The 27,642-nt window shown below is 36.4% G+C and overlaps 1 protein-coding gene across 1 annotated transcript in view; it reads right to left on the minus strand.

Annotated features, from left to right (window-relative positions):
* The window catches only part of MYO3B (myosin IIIB), a gene marked incomplete at both ends in the record, with an annotated part of 190,770 nt that overhangs the window by 132,342 nt on the left and 30,786 nt on the right, over nucleotides 1-27,642 (minus strand). The window contains one exon of the mRNA XM_082763227.1: nucleotides 18,122-18,267. Within this exon, the coding sequence (XP_082619353.1) occupies nucleotides 18,122-18,267 (146 nt within the window). The remainder of the gene's footprint in view (nucleotides 1-18,121; nucleotides 18,268-27,642) is intronic.

Genomic DNA, 27,642 nt, shown 5'->3' on the forward strand with positions numbered 1-27,642 from the left:
TCCAAGCAGGAGTGAAGAATCAGCACAAAATCCTCCCATGTATTTGGAGGCAGGCCTTTGAAATTACTTGTTCAAAAGCGGATGGGGTGGGGAGGGGAACAGAGAAAAGGTATGCTCCTGCCAAATTCACCCTCCAGCCACCTCCTCACTTGGAAATGATTCACTTCTGCTTTGGACTAGTTTCTCCTTTTCCACTCCACTTTCCTTTTCCCTGAAAGGACTGTTCTACTCATATAAATATCTAGTACTAAACTGTTAAAGTACAACTTCAATTCTTATCTGCTAGAATATTAAAGGTGTATCTACTGAAATGATGTGGAAGTGCCTTAATTCTAACAAGGAGAGCAAGGATATGCTGCTTTAAACCAAGAGCAAAACCTGCTATGGGAATGTAGTCAAAACCTACCCAGGAAACAGTTAAGAGAGAGCAGAATTCAAGACACTCCTGCCTCATTGCTGAAAGAAAAGAAAAAAAAAAAAAGTTCTCCTTGCCCAAGTATTTTGCTGTCTTTTATTTACAGAGTTATCTGGTATTTCCCCCTTCACTGGAATGGATGTACTCTTTGTTTCATAGGCTGTACATAGTGCTAAAGTCTGTAAAACAAATGTATATTGAGTTTAATGTTAAATTGACAAATACGGATAAGAGACTGGAGGATCCTAATTACTAGAAAGGGTCTAAGTTAGCAATCCACTTTTAAAACTTTTTTTTTTTTTAATAAAGGGTCCTGATCCAGTAAAATGCAAATTGAACATCTGCTTACATTCTTTCTTAGAAAAGAATGATGGCTCTGCATTTTGCGATGTATAAATCCACACTAGCCCTCTTTTGGTTGTGATTTTACGTGACTGTTTATTTTGATGCTGCTAAGTAAGCAAACCAGTGGATTAACAATGAACTACAGGTCCAGCTGTAAAACAAATATAAAACCATAAGTGAAAAAAAATATCAACTACCTCTTTAAAACACATTTTAATGAAGATTTATTCACAGGTCTCCAGCTTAGAATATTTCATCAGCCAGCATAATAATGAGCAAAAATAAATGGTAAAAGATAGTCAGTTCCAGAATTATGCACAAACCTCCTTTTGATTTTCAAGATTCATTTTATGCATTGCCAAAAGAAAAGCACTTCAGGAAGAATATAAAGAGAATATAAAGAGATGTCCTAAGAAACCTCCTTCACAGGAACAATCCTGTGTTCAAAAAGGTAAATATAAAAGTCACCTTTAAAGTAATGAGTGTGGAAATAAATAATGTGCTAAGCACATCAAATTATTTTGAATGTCAAATAACCGCCTTCAGAAAATGCATTTTTAAAAAATCTCCTTTTCTTTCCTTTTTATTTATTTATTTATTTTTTTAACTTTATACAGACAAAGAAAATGAATGAAAAAGTATTGTGAAGTGTTCTGCTTGGGAACATCTGGATTATCTTTGACTTTTTCCCTTGAACACTGCAATTCACAGGCCACTGGTTTCAGTCAGATTTGGCAGCTGCAAGGTTTCATTAGCCTTTTTCAGGACTTGACAAGGCATCATTTATTCTTGTCATTTACTCTTCAGTTTCCAGTTTCAGTTTCTGGTTTCACTGAGACAGAAACATGTATTTTATTTCAGAAATACTTTTTGATGGAGGTGAACTCACACAGTTTTGCATTCCAGTGGTCAAGCTTTAAAACAGACAGCATAATTATAATTATGCTTTGTCACCTCATTTATTCACAGAAGTTTCAGAGAGTTAAAGAGGCACCAGCAAATTAACAGCAATTGAAACTGAGGAAGCAACAATAGAGATTTTTATTTATAATTGCATCTTAACTGCAATACAGTATTTTGCTTTTCTATTAAAACCATGCCTCTGTCAATTTGCAAAGCAAGAGAACTGAGAGTTGTGAAAGAAATAAAGATGGGACTATAATATTTCTGTGCCTGGCTGAAATGCATATCGTGTTGTCTAGACACTAAAATTCTGTAGCTGGAACAGTAGGATACTGCAATTACACTGCATATTTGTAGAGTTGTCTTAGAAAATAAAGCATCTTAAAGTGAAACTCTCATAGGTAAATTTCTAAGGGCAAGTCCTCAATTGTACTTGTTTCAAATCCCCACTGTACAGCAGCTAGCTTATGAGGCCTGAGTAGGCCACCAGCCTGAGGTCCCTGCCCAGTGGAGCAGGTCCACTCTTGGAAAGCTAAAATTTGGCTCAACAAGAAGAAGGCTAACTGAGATGCTGCAAATTGTTTATCTTAAGTGGAGGAAAATGAACTTATATGACTAACGTAAATAAAAGGTCTTTGATAATTTCAGACAAGCAGTTAATAAGAGATGACTGAGATATAGTTAACATGAAAATGCAAGTGGAAAAAGCAAGAAACGGTCAGAACTTGGGATACCGTTACAAAAAGAGAAGCAAGATCATCCTCAACGAGGGTAATTTCACTCTGTGATTCCAGAAGCCAAAAAATACTAACCAGAATATTAATTTTCATCCCAAGAAGGCAGCTTCATTCAGGTACTGAACGAGGAATCAGAATATAAAATTTTCTGTTCCAACCACCTCTGCCAGTAAACTTCTGTGGTACACTGGACAAAACTTTTTGCTACCTGTACTTCTTTACTTGTATTTCTTTATCTGATTAATTTGGCTTTTATTTTCAAAGAGGAAGACACTTTCTTATCCCTTCATTTCTGAGAGAGAAATGAACCTTTTCTTAGTTGAGTCTCTATGGAAATATGAACAAAAGCAACAATAACCTCATAAAAGAAGCTTATTACTATATGCTTGATACGGCTAGTACTGAATTCAGTCATTATGGTTGATGAGAACAAGCACCTACACTCTGCATTTTCAACAGGAAACAAGGATTGTTCTTTATTCATGCTTTTTATGACTCACACCTTACTCAGTGCTTTCAGTTTAGTCTGGCTCATACCATTTTAAGAACTGCTATTATTCTGATACCCTTACCAGTCTGGTTCAGAAATGAATACTTATAGATGGAATACATTAGTTAATGGTGGCACATTTCCAATGAGCCATTGGAATCTTTATCATGGCCCTTGTAAGAAATTCACTAAGTACTGAAGCATAAAGAATTGTACAAGACCTGTAAGAATACCTTTTTTATTTCTTTTAAATTGAATTCTCTTACAAGATAACACACCTTCTGAGCATAAGGACTGTATGTGGATTGGAATTAGTTTCCTGACCTATTCTTTCCAATAAGCTCGCTCTCAAAACATTTGAATTTTGGTCTCCCTTATAAAACGTTGTATGACTCAGGAATCCTGGTAGATTATAACTGAAGTGAAAACTAATAAACGCAGGTGACAAGCAAACCAAGATCTCCAAATGCAAAGAGTAGTCTCTCTCAAAAAAAAAAATTAGGAAAAAACACAAGCACCATCACTAAACACTCTGAAGAGACCAAAACATTTAAAGCAGCACAGTGATGAAACATTGTTGGAAGACAGAAAAGAGCTGACATAAATCATTCTGCGTGGGTTAAGAGAACATTGGCATCTGACACAGGGAGATGAAACAAGAAAATAGCCAAGGATGTAATCTAGGAAACAAAAATACAATACAGACCTTTTAAAAATAAATGCTTTGAAGACTGTTACTTTCGTGACTACTACAGAATGCAAACTACCACATGATAGACTGCAATATCCTGGGAATGGGTAAAAACCCCAAAGCAACTGGTGGTGAAAGAATGGACAGGAGGAATACTTTAAAATAAATAAATGGGTATGAGACAAGCACATTGTTCAAACTGTGGAAGAAAAAATTCAGGTGAAATTTGTGTGCCCTAAAAATTGTTAGATTTTTGCCACCAACTTTAACTGGGAAAGGATTTAATCTTCTGTGAACATCAGTAAAAAAAAAAAAAAAAAAAAAAAAGGTGTAAACAATGTGCAGAATGCAATAGCAGTAATTGTTTTGGATACAAAAATGTGTTTCAGGTGTCTTTTTCTATAGTAAATATTAACATACTGAACAAGAATCCGAATTACAGCATGGTTTTATCTTTAAAATGTTAAAAAACATCAGGTACTTATGTTCCAAATAAAGTCAGCTGTGATCTACAATCAAACACTCTTATACAATCAAACACCTCAATAAATATGTGGAAAAAAAAGCATTTGTGTCCTTTTAGACACCTAACAACAATTAAACTATGCATAGTCATGTTTTCCCCAGTTTTTTCTGGAGTGCAGAGTTCTGACAGATTTATTGAGATCCTGAAACTGAAGTTAGATATGCTTCAAAGAGAGGTCTCACAAAGAGTATTACTGCATATTTGATTTGAGTGAGCACTAACTGTATCTGAGAGTCTTTTAAAAAGTCATCATAGGTTCTACAAGGCTTAAATAGCCAATGCAAGAATCCAGTGAGGGGAGATAAATTGTTTGTTTGTTTGTTTTAAAGCAAACCTTAAAATAAATGAGCTGAGAAGTAAAATATTTTTATAATAATAAAAATAGAGGAAACAATATAGAACACAAACCTTGCTTCTTTCCTAAATGTCCTCTCAGTAATTGATTATGAGGAACTAAGAGGCGATTACATATGTTGTCATGACACGAGCATTCAAATAAAAAAAAAAAAAAAAAAAAAACAACACACGTATCATGACTAAACAGAGAAGAAAATTACACTTTCACCAAGTCAGATCTCTGTTTCTGTTCCAGCATAGGATGTTTTGTGTTCTTTTGGTTTCCCTAGACAGTTCAAGCAGATGCTGCCTGAAGAAGTCTGACACATTTGCATGCTAGCAGCAGATCATGGTTCATCAACTTGCCCAATAAAGCTATCTTCTTGTAATTCAGCACATTCTCACCCAGCGCTTGGTCTATTATGTGAATAGTCTGGTAGAAGAGAATCTGATTAACTTATATTGTGAATGAAGAAACCTAGAAGCAGCATTTTAGCTAATTTAACCAAACTAAACTGCATAAAATCAAACCATTTTAGTCAGCCAGGTAGAAAGGTGAAAGTTGTTACAACTATTTTTTCCTAATATTCTTAGAGACTGTGCTGCTGAACACCGAAACACTGACACACTCTCTCAAGAGGAGAGATGCTTCTGCCCTCACAAGGTTACAAAAGCACCATCTGCACAGGAAAAACAAAAACAAAAACTTAAGCACTCCCTTACCAAAACCACAATACTTGCTTTCAACCAAGCTCCCCTCTGCTCTCAGACCAATCTTGTTCTCCCCTTTGCTGTGTGTCTGACTTTCTAGCCACAGTCTAAGACTTTCTTCTCCTACAATCATACTGCAGAAGACAACACCGTGTCCTCCTTTCAAAAAAGGTTTCATCAGGCAAGCCCCAAAATTATCAGTTCTCTCATACATGCATCACCAACACTTCCGATCCTGTTTTAAGCAGCTGTACATACACAGACTCCCAGTTCCAAGCCCAGAACAGACCAGCACCACCATCTCATACTTGACTTATTTTGTTCATCAGGGTATGCATGCCTGCTAAAATACTGCTCCCATAAATAAAGTGATGTATTTTGTGTTTATTTTTTTCTAAATACAGCTTTCAGTCATTGATTTTCATCATTCACTTGCCAAGCAGATTAAAGCGCCAACCTTAAATACCTCTATCCTAGAGAAAACCAGAGCTATGCTCAAATTGCTTCTAACTTTCTCTTGGATATGTTATAAAAATACTGACACACTTTTTCAGTATAACAGAAGTAGTTCTCATTAAAAATAATCACAATTTTCCTGGAAAATTCACTTGGTTTTGGTCAGTTCCACCAGCTTCTTTTCCTGTCTTCTCAGCTAATTTTATTTCCTTTTTTTTTTTTTCTTTTATCTTTTGCATGCCCTCAGTGCTATTTTATTTTGGTTACTAACGACCAGAATAATTAGTCCAATGATTGTCTCATTCAGACTCGATAAAGAAGTGAAGTATTTATCTTCTAACTGTATACTACTCACATTTCCACTTATATACCTGCATGTATGACAAGAATCTTTTTACCATAGCACAGACTAAGGCAGGCTGGAAGACCTCTGGACGTCTCTAGTTCAACCTCTTGCTTAAAGCACAAGCAGCTCTGAGCTCAGTTCAGGTTGCTCAGCACTTTATTCAGTCAGGCCTTCACAAAGGGCATTCACTATCAGTCAAATAGCTCCGTGTAAGTACTGGTGCTGTCACAGGACCAGACTTACAGACCAATTCACCATATCATTATCTGTCACTTTTTTCCTCCTCTTCTCCTCATTCTCCTTTCCCTGCCTGCTATTTCTTCACATAGTACTAGTGTAATGTTTGTAGACCTGGAATCCAACAGTCATTTAGTCTGACTACATTTCATATGTAAAAAGTGGTCTCCCTGCACAGGATGCAGTAGTTCATCTCTTGCCTGAGAGTTTTTCTTGTCCTTGCAACAGTGGTGAAAACTTGCATCTCCTGACCAGATTCTTGAGAGAAGCTGCAACACAGCTATAATCTAAATGGCCTTTCATTATCATAAAATAAACCTATGGAAATCATTATTAACTCCCTGAATATCCTAGTTATCAAGATTTATAACAAGTGTCTACTCCAATAAATATTTCTTCAAAATTTTTATGAGTTCTACCATATGATTGCACCTATGATAGGAAAGAAATATAAGACATTAATTGTTAATAGTAAATGTGTAGATATGCCCAGTGCATTATTACTGCACTAATCATGAATAATGATTAAATATACTGCATGGAATTTTAACATTAATCAAACTGAAAACTGTAACAAGTGAATCAATATATTGCAAGGCACAGCTCCATTTCACCAAGCATGTTTGCAAATAGTGTGATTATTTGTTATTCCGTATTTTTGGAAAAGACTTTAGAGGCCAAAGCACATTGGTATTTAGGGACTTATTATTAGAAAAATAAAAAAATAACAATTTCACATTCCTTGCAATCCTAAAGATAAATACAATCTTGCTAGTCTATGACTACTATCTAAAAAGATTGGCTTCCATTTTCTTCTGCTTCTATCAGTCAGTGAATTAATTCCTTTACAAATATGAACATCAATATTCTATTTCTGAGAAAGGCATCCATTTTTCAATTACATCCCATGAAAGCCTTTGGTACTGTGAAATGTGTGAGGTGTCTTATTCCCTCTGCAGTACCAAAGTATGTGAGCAGATTATCTTTTTTCAAGCAAAAATTTAATTTTTTTTTTTTGATTCATTATAAGTGATGTGAGCTATTGAACTCCAACATTAACCATAGGCTATGAGGTATGGTTTGGAAACTCCCAGGGCTAATGGTTTGAAATCTTGTTTCATTTCTTCAGGATTGCCCTCAAAACACAATCAGATCCATATTACCCTCCTTGAAAAATCAAGTTCTAACTTGATCGCAAAGACACAAGCATGGCAGGTTGCCTGCAAAGCAGCAACAAGCAAAAACAACCATCCCAGCAAAACGAGAAGCTTAAAGCACAATAACTCTCCAGAACATAACTGTGCTTTGTGTGCAGCAACCTATGGGTAAACATGTATGCAAAAAAAACAAACAAACAAACAAACAAAAAAAAACACAAAATGTTTGACAGACACATCACAGGTAGAATATGCAACTTAAATCTACACATACATTCCTAAATTGCCATTTGATGTGGCTTTAACCTGAGACTGTGTTCCAGTGTTAAACTGAAAACTAGAAGACAACTTCTTCGCAGCTTGCCCTTTTACCTCCATGACTCAATGATAAAGATTATCACAACTTACTAGTAAAATGTTTCTCTCTAAAACTGAACTACACACAGATGAGAGATACTGAGGCCTGAATATCCTCCCTGCCAGCATTATGGCACCTGTCTCATAGCAATTATGAATGGGAATATATCTTTTTCCCCTATACAACAAGGTTTTAATTCAAATGTCACTTTCCCCAAGGCCCACTGCAGGAAAAAAAAGAAAACACCTCTCCGGAGCAAGCATGAAGATGGATATCGTGCTAGGCCACTGCTGACTGGCACAACCACAATGTGAAGCAGGCTGAAGAAGGATGCCTCACGGCCTGGGAATCTAAGGGAACCACTCATCCAATATATTCCTCAGGCGGTGCTGTCTGCAGGTCTCTTAGGAACCTAGACTTGAATGCAGAGCTTTCCTGAGCAAGTTAGATGTGGGAACATCATCTGTCCTCAACTGTGGGTGAGTACCATCCTCAAAAACAACATAGGGCAATTTGTAGCCTCTACGTACAATTGCAATACTTGCTATTTGTTGCCAGCAACAGGAATTCAGCGTTTTCGTCCTTTCCAGTATTCAACGAATTTAACACAGTAATGAAGGCTGCATTTACCTGCAGCTGTTCCAAAGGGGGCTGGGTGGGGTGAGGGGGAAAGATGAGTTGGGTTTACACAATTTAAATCCTGATGGACGATTTTGAAAGGGAACCATAATGCAATTTTAACAGATTCTAAACAGCTTGCTTCATGCATGCTCACTTGAGCATGAACCAAGACATTCTTAAAATTTCAAGCAGGGAAACCTGCTCTGGTTACCTTGGTGATAAACTAAAGACAAAAATTGCACATAATTGTTGCTGATGTCACTGCTCCCAATTGTTTCCAAGGTTACGGAGGATCTCAAATAATTGTGATGTTTCATTTCTAGACTGTATTGAAAGCCCATTTTCTGTTCTCAGTAAATTGTTTAGTGCTGCAGGTAATCTATCTAAACCCTATCTAATAAGGCATCAGCAGCCTCTCAGCAACCTCTAGTAATGATGTAGATTTATATGTTGAAAGTGTAGCTACCTAGTTCTTTACTGAGCAATTTGAGTCTGAGATTATCTCAATTATTTTTAGCCTAAGAATCTATTTCCATAACATAGTATATTAATCAATCATACAGAAATATCTGAACAGAAAATGTCTTACTGCAAAGCAATATTACATGTGAATTATCTACCTAGAAGGAAGCTGTTCTCTTGGCTGAATAGTGGAAAATTGGCTGTTAACTATTTATAACTGACTGATTTTCCCACTCTGTCTTCAAACTCATTTCAAATGCAGAGCACAAGTACTTCCCTGTACTAAAAAAATATTCAGCCATTCTACACCTTCTCCATTACAACCGCTATTTTACCATGCACCATAGCAAGAACCTCCTTAAAATTAGTAATTGCTGTATTGAGGATTATTTTCTTGCCCTCACAACTACAGGACAACTACAGACAATGTTGTTAACTACTGGGCTTCCATGTAAATTGTCAAGACATGAGAAGTTTTGAAAACACACTAAAAACAATCTATTTTTCATTTACATAATTAAAACAAGATTTTGTAGCTAGCTCAACTCCATAAATCTAAGCTACATTTAAAACGTTTAAAATCCTCACTACTCCTGAAGGAGACAACAGTTAGTGGATGTCCATCTACCACCTCTCCTTGTGCTGGATGCGCCTTTCATCACTTGACTGCTCTCAGACTGAAGGGCTTGACCTCGTCAGCATGAAATTTTCCACTAGAGCAAAACAAAATGGCACTTACTGTATCTTAGCTGTCTGCTATTACTTATGCAATGGATTTTGAAAAGTAGTAATTTACTTCAGAAACTGGTTGACTAAAACAGTTTACGTGCATTTAATGCATGAAATGAATGGCATATGGAGTCACTAAAACCATCTGCTAGGCATGTCAGCTTCTACCTAGAGCTCTGAGAGGGTTAAGAGTGCAGTACTGAGAATAAAACAGAATACGAGATGATTCTTTTCTTGTTTGCTCAGAAAATGGCTAAAAGCTGGGCATGTTTATTTTCACGATTATTCATTTGAGCTTCTCAATGAATTCATTTCAGCTGCACACATTTTAGCTCTTGTGTCTGTAAATTCCTTGCATGTTCTAGCAACAGATATACTGGCAGGAATGTTTGCTGAAACAGCCTGTTTTAAATAAGCAGTGGAGAATATAAATATAAAACAATGCCCTTCTACTTGTAATTGTCTGTCTTGACCAGAAAGCCAGCTGGAAGAGAGACTTAACCAATCACAAAATGGCAACCACTATGTAGGCAAAGTCCTTCCTAACAGCTGAAATAGTAAATGTTTATAACAGGCTATTCAACAACAAGCCACAGAGCGCAAATTACTTGCTGAAATTAGTCTGTGAATACATCTGAGGAAAGAATGTAACTGCAAAATCAAAGTCTACTTGCAAACAATTTATGAAATGGAATAGAAAGACAAAATCAGTAAGATAACATATGCAACTGTATAACTGTTTATGTGATAACTAACTAGCTAGAGAAATACAGGAAGGAAATTGCACCAAGATGATTTAACTCCAGGACTTAATCTCCACTATCTCATGCAGTATACAGAAAATGTTTATAATATTTTGCCACTTTCTCAAATATATTAAAATGGTATAAGGTAATGAGGAACAGTTTTACTGTGATATATCTGCTAACTGCATATACGTCCGTTTTTAGATGTATTGCCAGACTTAAAGACTAGTTATCAATACATATTTGATATGTTCTTAGACACAAACCGTTCTCTCTGCTTTTTAGACACAGATGATGTAAGAAAAATACTACTACCAACCACTCATTACTCAGTTCAACCCTGGGAAAAGTCTGTTCATGTCTGATATTGAAACTCTAGGACACACTTGACTTTTACCAGTTTATGTACTTGCTGGAAATGACTCAGTAACATATAACTTCTATACATCTTTAGATGGACAGAGTCCCTAATCAAGCACATTTTGGTAATGTTGTAAACTGTGAGGCAATGTGATAACAGTAACATTTAAACATCTTGTCCTCTTAGCACTCTTTCCCCATGGAATTAATACATGTTTTGTCAGATTATACGAACAAAATACCAGGACATTCACCCATCTTGCTCCTTGGCTTATCTGAATATGGACCTGGTTTCTGCAAAGGAAAACCCCTGGCTTCAATTTTCCCTTTCCTTACCACCATATGATTGAACATTTATGCTCAATGGGTAGGGGTACCTACAGAGACAAACAACTTCCAACTCTCCTCAGACTCTGTTCACCAAGGAAAAACCAAAGAGGCATTATAAAGCTTCAAAAAAGCTGTGCCAAGAGCCCCTACAATTATGCAGTAAAGGACAGATGAAGGGAGAACAGTTGATATAGTCCTGCCTTGACTCAGTAAGGCTTTTAACAGTTTTTCACAAGAAACTGACAGAAAAGCTGATAACAGATGGCCTAGATGAGCAGACAGTGAGTTGGACCAAAAACTGTCTAAATGACCAAGCCCAAGGGTGGCGATCGATGATTCAAAGTCTAGTTGGACATCAGTAGTGTGGCGTACCCCAGGGGTGAATATTGAGTCCAGTCCTGTTCAGCATCTTTACTAGTGATCAGATTGATGGGGCAGAGTACACCCTCAGCAACTTTGCTTACAATACAAACCTAGGAGAAGCAACTGATACACCAGGGAGTTGTGCTGCCATCCAGAGGGAAGGAACCTCAATCTCACCTACAAGAGAAGGGAGACGGGTGCCTTCTCCAGCTTTCAGAAGAGCAATACTTGACAGATGAGAGGAAAAATTAATTCAGTTTCTGTTAATGGCAGCTGCCAGTGAGCCTAGAAATTTGCTCTAAATTTACCATATCCCTGTGGTAAACAGGGTAACAGGATAAACAGGATGATTAAAGAGACAGATCCTGAAACAAAGGATCTGTGCAACAGGGTCTAAAATCCTCACTTTCCACTGGTATATATACCCTTTCCAGACTACAATGTACATTGCTTATCTCCTCTTTGCCATGTTGTTTTTCATAGACATAAATTTTCTTTTCAAAACTTCAAATCACTGCTACCTTAAGAGATAACACTGATACGATGCAACACTTCTCACAACGTTGTTTGAAGAACTTATGCATCTATTTTACTTCAAAAAGCTGAGGTCTAATAGCACTTGACAATCTTTTACTTTGTATTATTTTGCCAAAACAGACACACCTAAGTAGTGGCAGCAGATGGAAGAGGTTAAAAGTATCAACTCCCAAACTACCAACTTTGTTAGGCCCCCTTCCATTCATAATTTAGACCCTTCTGTTGAAGATTTGAAAATATATTCCTAGACAGATGACATGTTAACAGAATCGTTTCATGGTTCAGTGTCTTCCCAGTATGATTTATCTCTATCTGTAGGCACTGGAGGTCCCTTTTCAGGAGATTTATGATTTAGTTCCAAGAATTCGTTTTGATGAGGGACAATGTTCACATCATTGTAAAACAGAACAATAACATTTTCTCTAAGATAATGTTTCCTTTCTTACTACCATTTTTAAGAATAAGACTTGAGTATGTAGTATCAAAACTGTTTCCAAAACAGTGCACATTCATATAGTAAAGTGTTCATGAATGAGAAAGGTTTTAAAAATTTCCATTAATCCATGAACACACATCCCCTTCTCTTCCAAATCCACAAAGTAAATACAAAGATTAGGTCCAGAAGGCTAGTGTCTAATGAAATATCTCACTTAAAATTTAACTGACATTTTCTTCTTCTCTCCATCTTTGCTATCAGATATTCTCTGTAGGACAAGAAAAGAGGTTAACCACTGAAAAATGCTTAAGCATCTGGCCAACAGCTCTTGCCAATACAAAGTTAATGTTTCATATCTTTTTTTTTTTTTTTTAAAAAAAAAAAAAAAAAAAAGCAGTATTTTCATAAATGTTCAGCATCCAGCATCTCCTACTATGAAACAATGGTCAGGTTTTCAGAAGAGTGCAGCACATTGGAGTCACCTATTTTTCATGCCTGACTTCAGACACTCAGTAAATTCTGTGTTCACTTGCCCTCTGAAATTCAGTTCTTTTCGAGATAAATTCAATCTCTAATCATGTTTTCTTTTGCTGGACTCAATGAAAAGAAAGCTTTACATTGTTCTGCTCAAACAGATTTCTGGTAGCTGCAAGATGGAATACTAAGTGTGAGAAACAGCGCATGTGATGCCCCTTCTTCAGGACAAGGATCATTATTGTCAGGTCATCAGTGAGCATATGTCATCCACATCATACTGGAGGCAGTTAGTAGTTACAGTTTAAAATACACTAAAAATGGAGAACAGGAAGTAACACATCTGTTTGCAGCCTGTCAACTACTGCTATTTATCTATCAGAAGCATTTATGGGCCTTCTACTAGAATCTTCATAATAAAACCCTTACCCTGAACAAGATGGGAGAAGAGAACTGCAAATAAGAAAAGCTAAGTCCTATTCTGACAAGACAGTTGCTGCTCATGTTGAGGAGATGTAGGAGACAGACAGACATGACTGAGGCCTCGTTATCTAAAATGTCCTGTTAAGAACTATCTTCAGTCAAAAGAAGCACTTTCAGCAGACAGGATCCAGATCAGAGACAAAAGCATCTGAATCAACGTCCTTCAGCAATGCTATAAGGACAGAGATGTTAAAACTACCAAATAGTTATGAAAATACAGAGCTAAGAACCTTAGAGCACTGACAAAGAATGCAGAAATCAGGTATGTTGGTGCCAGTTCAGAATTTTCCATGTTACTTCTCTTCTGGACCAGCTGCCAGTCTCATTTGTCAGCTCACAGGGCTGACACTACAAGCCCTGTTGTTTCCTTATACATGTAGACACTATCTTGTACAGCAAACTATAAGAAAATCCTGATTTAAACAGTCTTTCCATGAGATACATAACTAGAATAGGATAGAGAGAATGTTTATAGCAACTAGATATGTTGTTTTTCACTAATGTCCTCTGAAGAGGTGAACGTAAAGTATTTGAAATAGAAATATAAAGATAATTCTAGATTTAAATGGGCATAAGGGGCCTCCCCTTGCACCAATGCCCAAACATGTGCAGGGGTCCTATGATATACATGCAGACATGCTCCTTTGCAGACCTCTAGTCTATTAAAACCGGTGCTTTGTACATTCCTGGCTCAAGCTACAGAATTGAGACGTGGACCTGTGCTAGTTGGAGGTGATAAACTAAACAGAAATCTGAAGTTTTGGAATAAAGATTTAATTCCTCCACAGAGTTTCCTGTGGATTGAAATTTAACTATGCTTTGCTGAATATTGCATTTTCTAAAGCAATGTCACTCTGACCTTCCCTACTATCGTTCTAACTGCTGTATAGAAAGAATAGAAAACTGTAATTTGTTACCTACTCGAAGAACATTTATGCTTTGTAACTAGTACCAACTGAATTTAGTACCTTATTTGCTTCTTATTTAGAGAATCCAAAAAGCATATCATGTTTGACTACTGTTATCTTTTCCCATTTTCTTGCTTAAAATAGCATAGAAAAAAACATAAAAGCCTAATTGTGTATCATCTGCTTGCACAAGTTGAGGTCAACACAGAAGGACAGAAAGTGTCTCCAGAGATTTTGGGGGTATGTAATTGCTGAGACACAGTACAAAATAATTAATTCATTGGTTGATTCAAACCTTATAAAGTCAAAGTAAACTGCACAGATCTCATTGCAATTCATTTAAGACTAACACCTAGGTCCATAACTCACCAAGCTGATACTCAAAGCCAAGGCTAGCAGCGCACCTACTGGCTGTCCAGAAAAAAATCCAATAACTAAACCAACAGAAACTTAACTACTTTAGTTTCCTACTTGGGAATGGAGGAATTCTGTGGAAACACACATACAGATTTTATTATCTAGTTTATTATCTATTAACTATCATTATTTAGCAACTAACATTTTAAGGTACATTCATGAAAACATATTATTCACTCCTTGGTAATAAAAGTTGTGAAGTATTGAAAAGTTTTCTGCTAACATAAAGAAATCAGCAGCATAAAAATCAAACCAGTTTAGCACACTGAAAGTAGTATAAATAGAAAAGTACAGATCTATAGTAGTCAAGAATGTAAGGGAACAAGGAAACAATTTCAGATAACTCTGCCTGAGTGATGTCCAAGTGTCATATACTGTGAATGTCAATTTCACCCCTTCTTCTTGAAACTAAGGTCAAAACAATCCTATCATCAAAAATTATAACGGGAGAAAACACAGAGAAATCAGATATATGCAGGAAGTCAATAACACACGACATTTATTGCTCATTATTCTTAGTATGTTTTTATGCTTTCAGACAAAATGAAGCTTGACTGTAAGGTTCCAAAGTTACACCATCGCTATAACATGATGTGGTGCCGTGTTGTTTTAGTGAATTTAGTACATTAGTAATTGAACAATAGCTGAAACCTGATTTGCCAATTTCACATCAAACCCCAAGAAACCACAGCTGAAAGAGGAGTGGTTATTAACAAATTATATTACATGTCTCTGTCAAACAGTAGAGTATGGGCTCATACACAAAGCTGGAGTTACATAAGACTATATCCTGACACAGAAGTGATAGGATCTCAGAATTAGAAATGTGCACCTTAATATGCCCCTTCAGCTCCACTGAACTCCAATAGTAACGTGGCTTGAACGACAAATAGCTGTTCTAACACAACTTCAGAAACTGCTAATGGTGACTTCCCAGTTGAAAGCTAAGCCTAGCTGAACAAGTTCTCCATTCTCACTATACCCCTGAGGTGCAGTAAACTCCAGGTTTCAGCTGAGTGCTGCTGTCACCATCATGCACTGACAGTAGTCACATGAGTGAGCCCTTCCTTCATCTCACCAGATGTGCAGAATTATGGCTTGATTTAAACTTCTGGTGGAGGTTTAAACCCTATCCTCTTATAAGGCAGCCAAGGTTTATCAAACAGAGTTAGCAAGTGGCACGCAAAAATAAAAGCAGGGATTTCTTCCAATAAAAAATAGCTAAACTATAGACATTCTTGCTACTACACGTTATTGTACTTAAGAAATTGCATTGAATAAATTCAGAGATGAGAAACCCATCCTGGGATACTAACTGCCTGAAATGACCAACTGTCTTAACATTTGCATTTACAATCGTGACATTAATTATCATGAAAACAAAAAGTGTAAAGATGCCAGATCTCTGAACTTTGAGGATTTGGGATTGAACTGTCTTGGAAAGTCAACTGCAATATAGCAGATTAATTCTAAACTATCAAACTAGTATAAAAGGGTGTCCTCGTTTCAGCTGGGATACAGTTAATTTTCTTCCTAGTAGCTGGTATGGTGCCATGTTTTGGATTTAAGATGAAAATAAGTTTGATAACGTGCTGATGTTTTTGTTGTTGTTGTTGAACAGTGCTGCCCTGGGGGTGCACAGGAAGCTGGGAAGGGACACAGCCAGGACAGGTGACCCAGACTGACCAAAGGGACATCCCACACCATGTGGCATCCTGCTGAACAACAGCACTGGTGGGGTTGGCTGGATGGGGGGTACAGGCTCAGGGACAGGCTGAGCAACTGCATTGTGAATCACTTTTTTTTGTATATTCTATTATTATTATTATTGATGTTGTTTTCCCCTACCTTTTGTGTCCTATTAATCTGTCTTTATCTCAACCCACAAGTTTTACTTTTTTCCCCCAAATTCTCTCCCACTGGGGAGAAGTGAGCAAATGGCTGCATGGTGCTTAGTTGCCTGCTGGGTTAAACCATGACAGAGGGGAATGCACTTTCTCTCTCAGTATTTACTCTCTCTCTCTCTCAGAATTGACTTCAAACAAGAACCGGGACAGAAGCTCTGTTTCCCATACCCCAGGCCCTTATGCCACTCAGCACTGGTCCACTTTATCTAATTTGAATGCAGTTACCAGTAGCAGAGCATAGCTATAGCTTATAAAACACAGAGCAGAAGGAAATCCCTTGACTTATAAGCATAAAAGACTTCTACCATTCTATTAAGTAAATGTACCCATTATTTATTTCATCAAAACAGATAATTCATATTGGTTTTGCTGAGTTATATGGAGATGCAACAGCAAATAGGGAGAGAAACTATAGACAGAAATCAAAGCCCCCATATGTCTTATTCTATGTATCACCCTATTGTTTGCTGTTGCTTTATACCATTGACATGACTTCTGTCCTCTCAAGCTGTTTTGAGCACTGATAAAATTTATAGATATCGCTTTATTAATCTGAAGCCTACCTCACTGTCCTAATTGCCAGGATCTGTTTTGCACTTGTGCAAAGGACACAAGATGAACTGCTGCTTCAGTATGAACAATTTTGGAAAGAGTGTTGGCAGTTCATGTCTGGGCTGGGGAGAAGGAGATAACTATATGATGCAGAACCTAGCACAACTGCATCTGCATATAAATAGACTTAATCAGAAATGCAAATTGCAATCAGAAGAAATTTTAAAAGCCTGTGATAACTGAGCAGATAACAAAAGGTCAAACTCTCATATAGCTGAAGGTTTTAAACTGTTATCAGTCAGTGGCAATTCTTTCTTTATAAGCAAAAAAAAGACAAGTACATGCCAGTCTGTAACCAGTGGCAGACAAATTCTTGATATATTTCTCCTATTAATACAACTGTTCTGTCATTAAACCCTATTTTACACTGTTAATCAACTTATTCAGGAAGCATCAATGAAATGAGAACAAAATGAAAGCAAAAACAGTCATCATGAAGTAATGCAGTTAATTTACATGACCACACACGGAAGCAATTTCTATCTCCTTTTCATATCCATGTGTGAGGATCCAGATTGTCAAATCTTAACATTCTTGGGTAAATGAAAAAATAAATGATGACTAGTGTTTGCTGCAATCAACAGACTGTTTCATAGTATGGTCAAAATTGCGTGTTTTTCTTCCACAGTAAAAGCAGCCTAAGACTCTACAAGAATAACATTGAAAAACATTATTCAACAGTTTCAAATGTTGGCTTCTTCCTCTTTTGGGAAAAAAAAAAAATCGATAGTAGCTAAGAAAAATACATTTGAAGAAAGGTACGTAGATATTATATGATTTTACTTACTAAAATGAGAGTATAACAAATGTTATTATACATCATTTCAAGGTGGTCTAACCATAAACCAGTCTAAATTCATGTAGAAGTCAGGCTGAAAAAAAAAGTCTTGACATTACACATTTTTAATGTGTTACCTTATAAGAGATTCTTAGGATTTGAAGCAAAGATGTTTACCAAATATTCCTTTCACCTGACTAGGTTGCTTTTGAACAAACTAGTGAGCGAAGAGAGCCATCTAGTGTCATACCTTGGAATTTTAAAAAGGGTTTTCACCGGATGCATGTCAAATAAAGGAGGGTCTCCATCCCCCAGCTCAATAGCTGTTATTCCCAAGGACCATACGTCACATCGAGCATCATATGAATAGTCATACTGCTGTTCACAAGCAATGACCTATCAGCAAAAAAAAAGAAAACAATGCATTAACCTAATGCACATTTCAGGCCATCCTAGTATGACACATAACTCCACCGAGTCACGTCTAAAATCCTAATTAGATTTCAAATGCATATCTTTGCCTGCATATCCCAGCTGGGAAAAATCCCACAAAATGTAACAGTAAATTAGAACTTCTTAGTTGTTTTTTTTTTGTTTGTTTGTTTTGGTTTGTTTTGTGTGTGTGTGTGTGTGTTTTTCCATTTATTTATCTTAATACGGGAAGATCTGTGGAATGCTTCAGATACTGATACAAAGAAATATGCTGTACTAAATTCTGGTTTTGAAAACACTTCCTACAGAAACCAATGCAATAGCAGAGAATACTATTGATGTTATTCTTACTAACTTCTATGACTATTCATGAGGATAGACTGATTTGCACAGCTGTTTTTTAGATAAGAATTTTCCATCAATCATTCCTGCCAATTTTGGTTTGTTTGTTTGTCCCTACTAGGACTGAGTAGTTAAAAAAATAAAAAATCTTAATTAACACATCATGTACCTTGTCTAAGACAAACTGAAATAACAGGAATCTCTCCTTGGACATCACCAGAATTTTGTATCACAAACCTAATGCAGACTACCAGTTAACCAATTGCTTTCATTGTAACCAGAAGCTAACCATTAGATAGAACCTGGAAACAATTCTGCATTTGAACATGAGATTCAAATTCAAGTTTAGCCTTTATCTTTGCAACAGACTCGAGCAAAAAATCACAGCTTCATTGCCTTTCATTCTATCATGATTTGGAATTCTGTCTCAAGTTCACCTTCTCAAATTTAACCAATTATATGAACTGCTATGAAAATGTTGGATCCCTGCATATTGCTAATATCTACTTCTGTGATTTTTCCTTAAAGTTTTAAATATTGTTGCTAATTTGTACTTGAGATAACCAGAAACTTCTGATAGTATGTCCCAGGGTGGATGTATTTGTGTTCCTGTAAGAGGGTTTTGTTAGTTTGTTTTACACTTGTGTTACTTCCAATTTCTGTGCTAGGGCTTCAGTTTAGGATAGTGCTTTGCAGCTTTGCAGAGTAAAACCTGCAAGTCAGCATCCCAGGTAGCTGCTGGCAGACAGTCACACAGAGCCTGCTCTAAGAAAACCTTTCCTGCAGAAGATCCTGATTACAAACCAAGCTCTCAAATACTTTCTCCATAAACTCCCCTAACAGGGGAGCTCCAGGTTCTGTTCCACAGGCCCACAGGGCCTGCCCATCTTTTGCTCTGGAACTCATGACTCCATCACTTACTTTAGCAGAAATCAGGGGTGTTGCACATACTATTTAAAATACTACAGCAATGCATAGCAATGCATATGATTTTTTTTTTTTTTTTTTGGGGGGGGGGGGGCAGTCAGTCACTAATTAATTCTCTTCTCATCAACAGAATGTCTTGAGTGAAAGCTCTGAAGTATTTCTTAGTTCCTCAGAGAGTTCATTATAACCTCAATTTCATCCCAGAGATTCCTCATCTCTTGAAAAAAAAAACGAGTTTTGCAGTGCAATAGGCAGATGCTATGCAACTCAATAAGTCAGCTTTAAACCACCAGTCTCATTTCAGAGGCTTACATGATAATTTCATTTCCTTATACCATGCCTTAAAGAGAAGGAAAAGAAATGAAATTTGTTGTAGAATCTTGTAAGAAAGTCAGTGTTGAGATCCATCAGCAATATTGAAATAACTTGTTCTAGAGAGGCCACTCTTGGCATTGGCTGCAATTTCCTTCAATGCAGTTTTGCCCAGAGGTTGCAAGGGATACTTGTGTTTCTTGATTGTTTGTTTCTTTATACAGTTCCCAAAGCATCTGTATACCCATGGACACTTAAAAAAAAAAAAAAAAAAAAAAAAAAAAAAAAAAAAAAAAAAAGTCATGCAAGTCTGATTCCAAGGTCATGACTCATAGAAAGCTGAAAATGGTTTATCCCTACGTGACTAATGAAATGCACTTCCTTTTTTAATATATGAATAATACTTATCTGCTTGTTTGAAAAACCATTAGAGCCCATCTCCTCGCAGTGATTATCTCAGAAGTTGCCTGGTTCTCATAATTGTGCTGAGTCCTTTGCAAATACTTGGCTATTTGTTCTCAAACTTTATGAGGCAGATGAATATATTTTTGTTTTCAAGGGAAGGAACAGAAGCATCTGCTCAAGGTCACAATGGACATCAGCAGCAGTGCCAGGAACATAGCTGAGCTCTCCTGCATTCAAAGACACCACCACTCTTTACTCTATAAGCACACTAAATCACTTCTAAGTACATAGCAAGTTTTGCCATTGGCTTGTATCTTAGTCTTAGAAGGTTTAACAAGCTACACCAAAACAAAATGAAAACAAAGGGCTTTGCATTTGCGATGGATGATGAAGAGAAGGTATACTGGCACTGTTGGTTAAAGAAGAAAAAAGTCTTTGAGTTTCTCTCAGCTTCATAATATATTACATATCAAACAAAGGGAGAAGAATGAATAAAGCATCTCTGGATGCCCTGTGCTCCACCACTAACAGCCACACCTTCAGTAAATAGAGCACATGGTGGTAAAATGACACTACTGCAAAAATACTGGCACTAAACACTGTCAGATTCTCATCTGTTCTAGTAACAGAGCCTGAAATGATTGTTTTAGAAAAATATTCCCCTTAATTTACATTGTCTTTGTTTCCAAAACTCCAGCCAAGGGACTTTGCTAGCAAGTACCTTGTAGACAGTTAGCATGGCTATAGCGAGACCAGCCTTACAGAAAATGTACAAAATGAACTGTTTTTCTGACACTGCACACGCAGCATGTATATGGCTTTAACAATCACTTTGGTTTGAAATAAGTTTTACATTTCTGCAGAACTTATTATTAGAATCTTACCATCTTATGCGCCACTTATAGAAGCACCAATGGTACTAATTTTTATTTTCAAAACAAGAGTCTGATTTTACAACTTTTTTCCTTGATGAAAGGTCTAAATGGAGAGTTCGCTTTATATGTTGGATAGTGGACAACACTACCTCAAAACAAAGTCTAAATAAGAAACAGTTCTCTCAGTCAGAGTTTACAAGCTAAGCCCTTGGGAATGCCCCAGTTCTGTCTTGCCTTTAAAACCACTGGAACTCCCTGCAGAGCAAAAATCTCTGAAAGACAAATAAAAAAGGAAAAATACCATTGACTTATCCTTAATTATGTTCCTGTCTCTACAGGGAACTCAAAGAGACTTATTTTTTGGGACCATCTGTCCTTTTCAGTCAGAGCTCAAACTGCCTCTCAGCTTCCAAGGCTCTGCTGATTCCTGCTCTGCCCAGCGGGGTGTGAAGGCAGACAGCCCGGAAGAAATGATCTGAAACTGAAGAACACGCTACTTCCTTTCTCTACCTTGTGCAAAGACTTCATCACATCTGTACCTATTTTATATCCAGCAAAATCCTCCCTTGCTGGTACAAGCAAAAAGGAAAAGGCAGTTTGCTTCCCCAAGCAGTAGGGGATGATGCAGTTAATCTCAGGATTTGCCAGTGAATGCCATGGGAATAAGCACCAAGTCCTGCACTTTGGCACAGACTGGTTACGTGCACACAGCAGCCCAGGTTGCTAAGGAGACAGACTGTCACCTTTTGTACTAGTTGTAATTTCATCATGGTTTCACACCCAGCTATACAGCGTTAGGATGAAAAACACCTTAACATCACACAGAGAAACAGACAATGGGATGGTAGTTGTCAACACCGTTTGTGTTGAGGGTCAAAGTCAGAGTGAAGTGGGGAGCCAATCACTGGTCTGCCAAAAACAGCACATAAATGAATCAGTCACACAAACTGGAGGGCATTTTGAGAAGCTGGTGATCAGGCATTCTGTGCAATTTATAACGTCTACAGAAATACACTACAATTCACTCTCTGACAAGAAGATTTTCCTTTTTCTGAAGAATATAATTCTACTTGTTTTGAAATCATTGCAAAGATTTTTTTGAACTTCAGCAGGTGCACAAGCAGATCATGGGGTGGATGTAAAAGAGGCAAAACAGATAATACAGAGAACTAGCTGTTATTTGTATACTGGACATACTGCTTATGGGCAGAAAGTAAGCTATACTACAGATGTTCATATTCACATATGTTCAGCTGAAGCAAAATACATTAAACCTTTCAAAGCTTACCTGGAATTATTAGAAGTGAACTTACTTCCATTTTGCTTCTGCACAGTCAATGCACGTACAAAGTATAGCTGCAAGCACACACATTACAGTAGACTGATAATAACAGTACAGATCTGCTACCTAGAGACAACTGCTACACAATTAGCTCTGGTGACCCACCAGCAGAAGCAGCTCTGCAGTTAAAATGTTGATGCTCCTGAAGAAAGGCAGTGCTGTTTTCAGCTGCCGTAGCTAACTAAGCAGCTTATGAGGTGTGTGAGCACAACGCTGAAAGCAGAGCACTGCATATGAAAAAATAAACGTGGTACCAAATACTTACCCTTGCTGCAAGGAGAACAAAACTGCTAAGTATGAAAATCAAAACAAACCAACTGAATTTCTGCTGTCCACCTGACATTATGTAATCCAACTTAATTTATCTAGATGGTAAATATAAAATTGAATACCGTTATAAATCCTACGTTCTCAAAACCACATCACAACTCTTTCACCATAGCATTTAGCAGCACTGGAGATATTGAATTATCCAGACCAAAGTTCATATCTATGTATTTATGGTATAATATATGTAGATTTGTCTATATAAATATACATGATTTGTATTTCCCCTATCCACCCCTCAAGCACATTTAACCTATTAAAACAACAGCAAATTTGTAGCTGAAATTGTTTCCATATTCCACATCTTCTTATTTGTATTTCAGTTCCTTATTTATGACTGTCATTCAAATTTCTATCAGAAAAAGTATATTGTTTAAAGTGCTACCAAAATAAAAAGCAATTAATATTTAAATATTTTGCATTAGTAATTATTTAAATTAATGTTGATCCATTGAAAATTATATATAAACAATTATGTTTTTTTAACAGCTGTGAATAAATAATTTTTATTTTTTACCTCACCCAAGCCAAATAGTCCTAAGACCATTAGACTGCCCTGCCAGAAGGCTACATCTATAGGGAATTGGAGTACCTCTTATTAAACCAACTGATACAGTTGAAAAAAGAAAAAAAGATCAACTTTTGAGCACACAACTGTTTTGTTTTATACCATGAAAATTAAGAAAGGGGTAAAAATAACCAAGAAAAAAACTAACATTTATTTACTTGCTTCCTATAAAATCTGTGTTCCCAAAAATATGACTTTGTTTATTTCATGCCAGTCAAGTCTCAGAAGGTGGCACATTAGAGTCACAGGCATTTCAGTTATATGTGGCCATTTAGAGATCTAACTCTACCCCATACTCTGTCACTGACCTGCTATAAAGATTTCACTTTTGTGTCCCTCCTTTCCTCCATCCAGTCTTGCTCCACTGGTTTCCACCATTTTTTCTTCCCTGCTTTCTCACACTTAAGGTGTAGCAGTTTCTCTCTGGCATGCCTATACCACTTACCACATGCCACAAGACCAAACTCAAAGCCAGTGCTGAATTCCAATAAAATATCTAATGTTCCTAAAAATAATTTCTAACACTGTCCCACTGCTTTAACCTCCAGAAAGCAGGGATGTTATTTCAGAACATATATCAAGTAGAAAATTCCTTTACACCCTACACCTAGCATACTACCATAAATACAGTAATGATATCAATAAGCAATGTTCAAATCACAATGTAGCAAACATCATTCATATAAAACGTTTATTTTTTCCCCATTAAATCCATGGAATTTTCAAGAATTTTACAATTAATCCTTATGCTAGATAAACACAAAATTCTGTAGAAGCAACTGAAATTTTCTCTATGCCTATCTGTCAAGTTTCTCCCTGAAACTGATTGGTGATTTTTTTTTTTATTACTATTTTGAGCGCACATTTTTTAATATTGTCTATCTTACATTACTTATTGTAACTCACAAAGTTAAAAAGAAAAGCAGTTACAGTTAATTCAGTAACATCTTAAAAGCTGCAAGAGAATAGTTGTTAAACATTTTGGGAAGATGTTAAGAGGAAATATTTTCAACATTTTCCTTATTAAAATCAGAGAAAATACATTGTTCCTTATGTTCTTTATCATAACATGCACATACTGTTTCACTGTAGAACTGTTTTTAAATGTCTTTCAGGCAGAAAAGTGTAGATATATCCTATATTTTCTTGAAATCTATTTATGCTATCTATGGTGTGAATTCCTCCAGTTCATTATAAATCCGCGTTTACAAAAATGCCACGGTTAGTTGGCATTTAAAGGCATAGTGAAAATGTGCATATCAGAAGAGCTAGTTTTAGCTAATAAGGAAATACAGCAGAGACCTAGAGCTATTAACAGGATGGTGACCTTGAGTCCTATGAGGTAAGCAAAGAGCTGTCAACTAAGATAGACTGGAGTATGGCAAAATGAGAATATATTCAATAGTTTCAGAGGAATGTATCAGTGTACTTTATTTAGAGTTAATTAAAAAGATAAGTCCAGGTTTGTGATGACATTATCTTTTCTACATTATTTTTCCAACTCAGTATTTAACTACACAAGATGTATTTATTATTAAATGTTTATGTGCTGTTTTTTGTGTTGTGGTTTTTTTTTTTTTTTCAATGTTTTGTTTTTTTTTTTTCCATGTTTCCTACAATAGAAACTTAAATAAGAGGTAAGTAAGAGAAATTAGGTCTAATCTACAGCATCCAAAAGAAAGCTGGTTTTGGTCCAGATTCTAAAGCCTGAATATAGCCCTTACTTAATGAATACTGACTTCAATAGAAAAGCTGCTGTGAGTATTCACAAATGAGATTTTTCTCTTTATATATTGTTCTGTATTACTACAGATGTCCTTTTGGTGCTATTTATTTTTCATACTGGTTTGGTTACCTTTTCTTTAGATCATGCAGAAACAGTTTCATATTGAATGCAAATATTATTCATTGTTTCAGTATTAGACTTATTTCACACACATATGAACAGATTTGAAGATGAAAAAAAAAACACAATGGAACACTGGGGAAAAAAAAAATTAAGCTAGACACCTATTGTTCTGACACTCCAGATATTTATTCTGATGCTCAGATGAACTCAGTTTTATCCCCAGAAATATGAGTCAATTCAGGAGGGAAAAGGAAAATAATCTGTTGTTTCTCCGGCAGTCTGGCCAGTCATTACTTCGTTTTCTCAGGACAGTAACAAATACCCATAGTACAGAATTGGCACAGTTTTAAATAATAGTGTGACATCTGTAATCCTTCAGAAATCAATAGCAAAATATAGCCAAAATTTTACCTCTGATGAACCCATTATTATGGAACTCATATGATACCTCTAACAACGTTGGATCTCTTTCCTACTGTTGCGTGTCATATTTCAAAATGTAATTCTTTAAAGGATCGACTACATTTTATATTCAGTTTTTCAAACAATAAATATGTATGTACCATTGTCATTTTATAGCAGTTATCAATATATAACGCTGTATTCTTTGTGTTTTTAAATTGCCTTCAGCATCTCTTCAGTTCTGTCTTCAATGATATTCTTCTATTTCTGTTTCCAAAACTAGACTTGCGCCAAAGAAAAGGTACAGATTCTAACTGTATTTGTTTCAAAAGTCAAGTTTAGTTTCAAGGATCTAAATGGCCGGATCATGATAGCATTTAGAAATCAAAACATGAACTGGGACATCAGAAGCAAGTATGGTTTTCTTTTGTGATATTTCAATTACTTGTGAAAAAGAAAATTTGCAATTTAATTCTGACTTGGTTTTGTCCAGTTCTGCAATGAAGGTTGAACACAAGACACACTGAGATTTGGAACTAGGGATGTAAAGGCAGTTCTGTTCAGAAATTTCAAATCTGGTTCCTCCTACTAGCATTCAACACAAATTATTCCAGCATAATAGCAGCAGCTTTCAGTTAACCTCAGGTGTTTGGCAATACGGAGCTTTAAATAATTACAGTACTTAAACAATTCTGCCTTATTTATCTTTTTTTTTTTTTTGCCTTGTCTGTACTCAGTGTTCCAATTTCTACATGTCTATGTAAGTGTGAGACAATACTAATTAGGTTAAACAGCAATGATTGATTTTCTGCGAGTCTACTTAAAAGCTTCTCTATCCTTGCCAAGTTCATCACTTGCTTCCACACTGCCTAGTTTCTCTACCTCTGCATTTTCAGCAACTTTTTGGTTAATCCTGTGCTCTGCTCAAAACAAATACTCAAGGACAAATCTTTTTGATCTGTCCTGTTACTGCCATTCAAGCCTTAGTCATCAGAAGGAGGAAAATAAATAAATAAATAAATAAAAATAAAAGAGCCCTCTAAGATGTCCCAGTCACTCACAACGGTTAAGCTGCTGCTTTTCATGCTGACCAGCAAGAACACTGAGCTGAACAGGCCACCTTATGCCTCAGCCACTGCTATTTTCTTCTGATCTTTTGCTACTGCAGGTACCACATTGTATAATCTCTTTGACGCATTTTGCACACCTGATCTTAAAACATGACGGTTTTCCTTGTTATACAGACTACTCCTTATCCAAGCTTATCTAGTAGTTGTTGTTTCCAGCATAGTTGTTTCCTGCTTATATTAAGTCATTCATTCATATCTGAATATTTTCCCGTGGTTTACCACAGCTTCACTTCACAAGGGTCATTTCTCTACAATGGTCCTGTAGTCTCCTTTCAAGGCAGGCTTTTTCATCTTCCCTCTCTATTTTCCCTTCAGATCAAGTTTATCTTTCTCACCCTTACGTGAGATGAGGTCCCATGATGGACTTACGCATTGACTGGGTCTCCTGTGTTTTACATAACAGTGAAAGTCCAATTAAAAAAATAAATAAATCCTAGTCTTCACGCTTTTTATTTTGCTGATTACTAACATTTCTTTCCTGTCCTTTAAAGGTATTTTTGGATTTGACATAGATTCTATCCTATGTCAAAACCTTTAAGCAGCAAGACTTTTGTGACTCTTGAGTGCTTTTCTAGTTTTTACCAATCTTAGTACAATTTCACCTAGAAACCATTGTTCCTAAAAAGCTGCTACCCAGGCAGAGTTTTTCAGCTTTTTTTTTTTTTTTCCCTTCCCCCCCAGTTCTAAGCCTTCATATTATGCATAAAAATGTGGCTGCACTTATTTTTAAAATACCAGAAAGGTCTCCCTAGAAGTAAGGTAAACTGCACTTCACCCAACAGTTGAAATAGGTGATTCATACAAACACTAAGAAAGCACCTGTATGACTTGAGCACGTGTTACAACAACTGGTCATTTAA

Source organism: Aythya marila (assembly GCF_965140915.1).
Source record: "Aythya marila genome assembly, chromosome: 6".
Taxonomy (NCBI): domain Eukaryota; kingdom Metazoa; phylum Chordata; class Aves; order Anseriformes; family Anatidae; genus Aythya; species Aythya marila.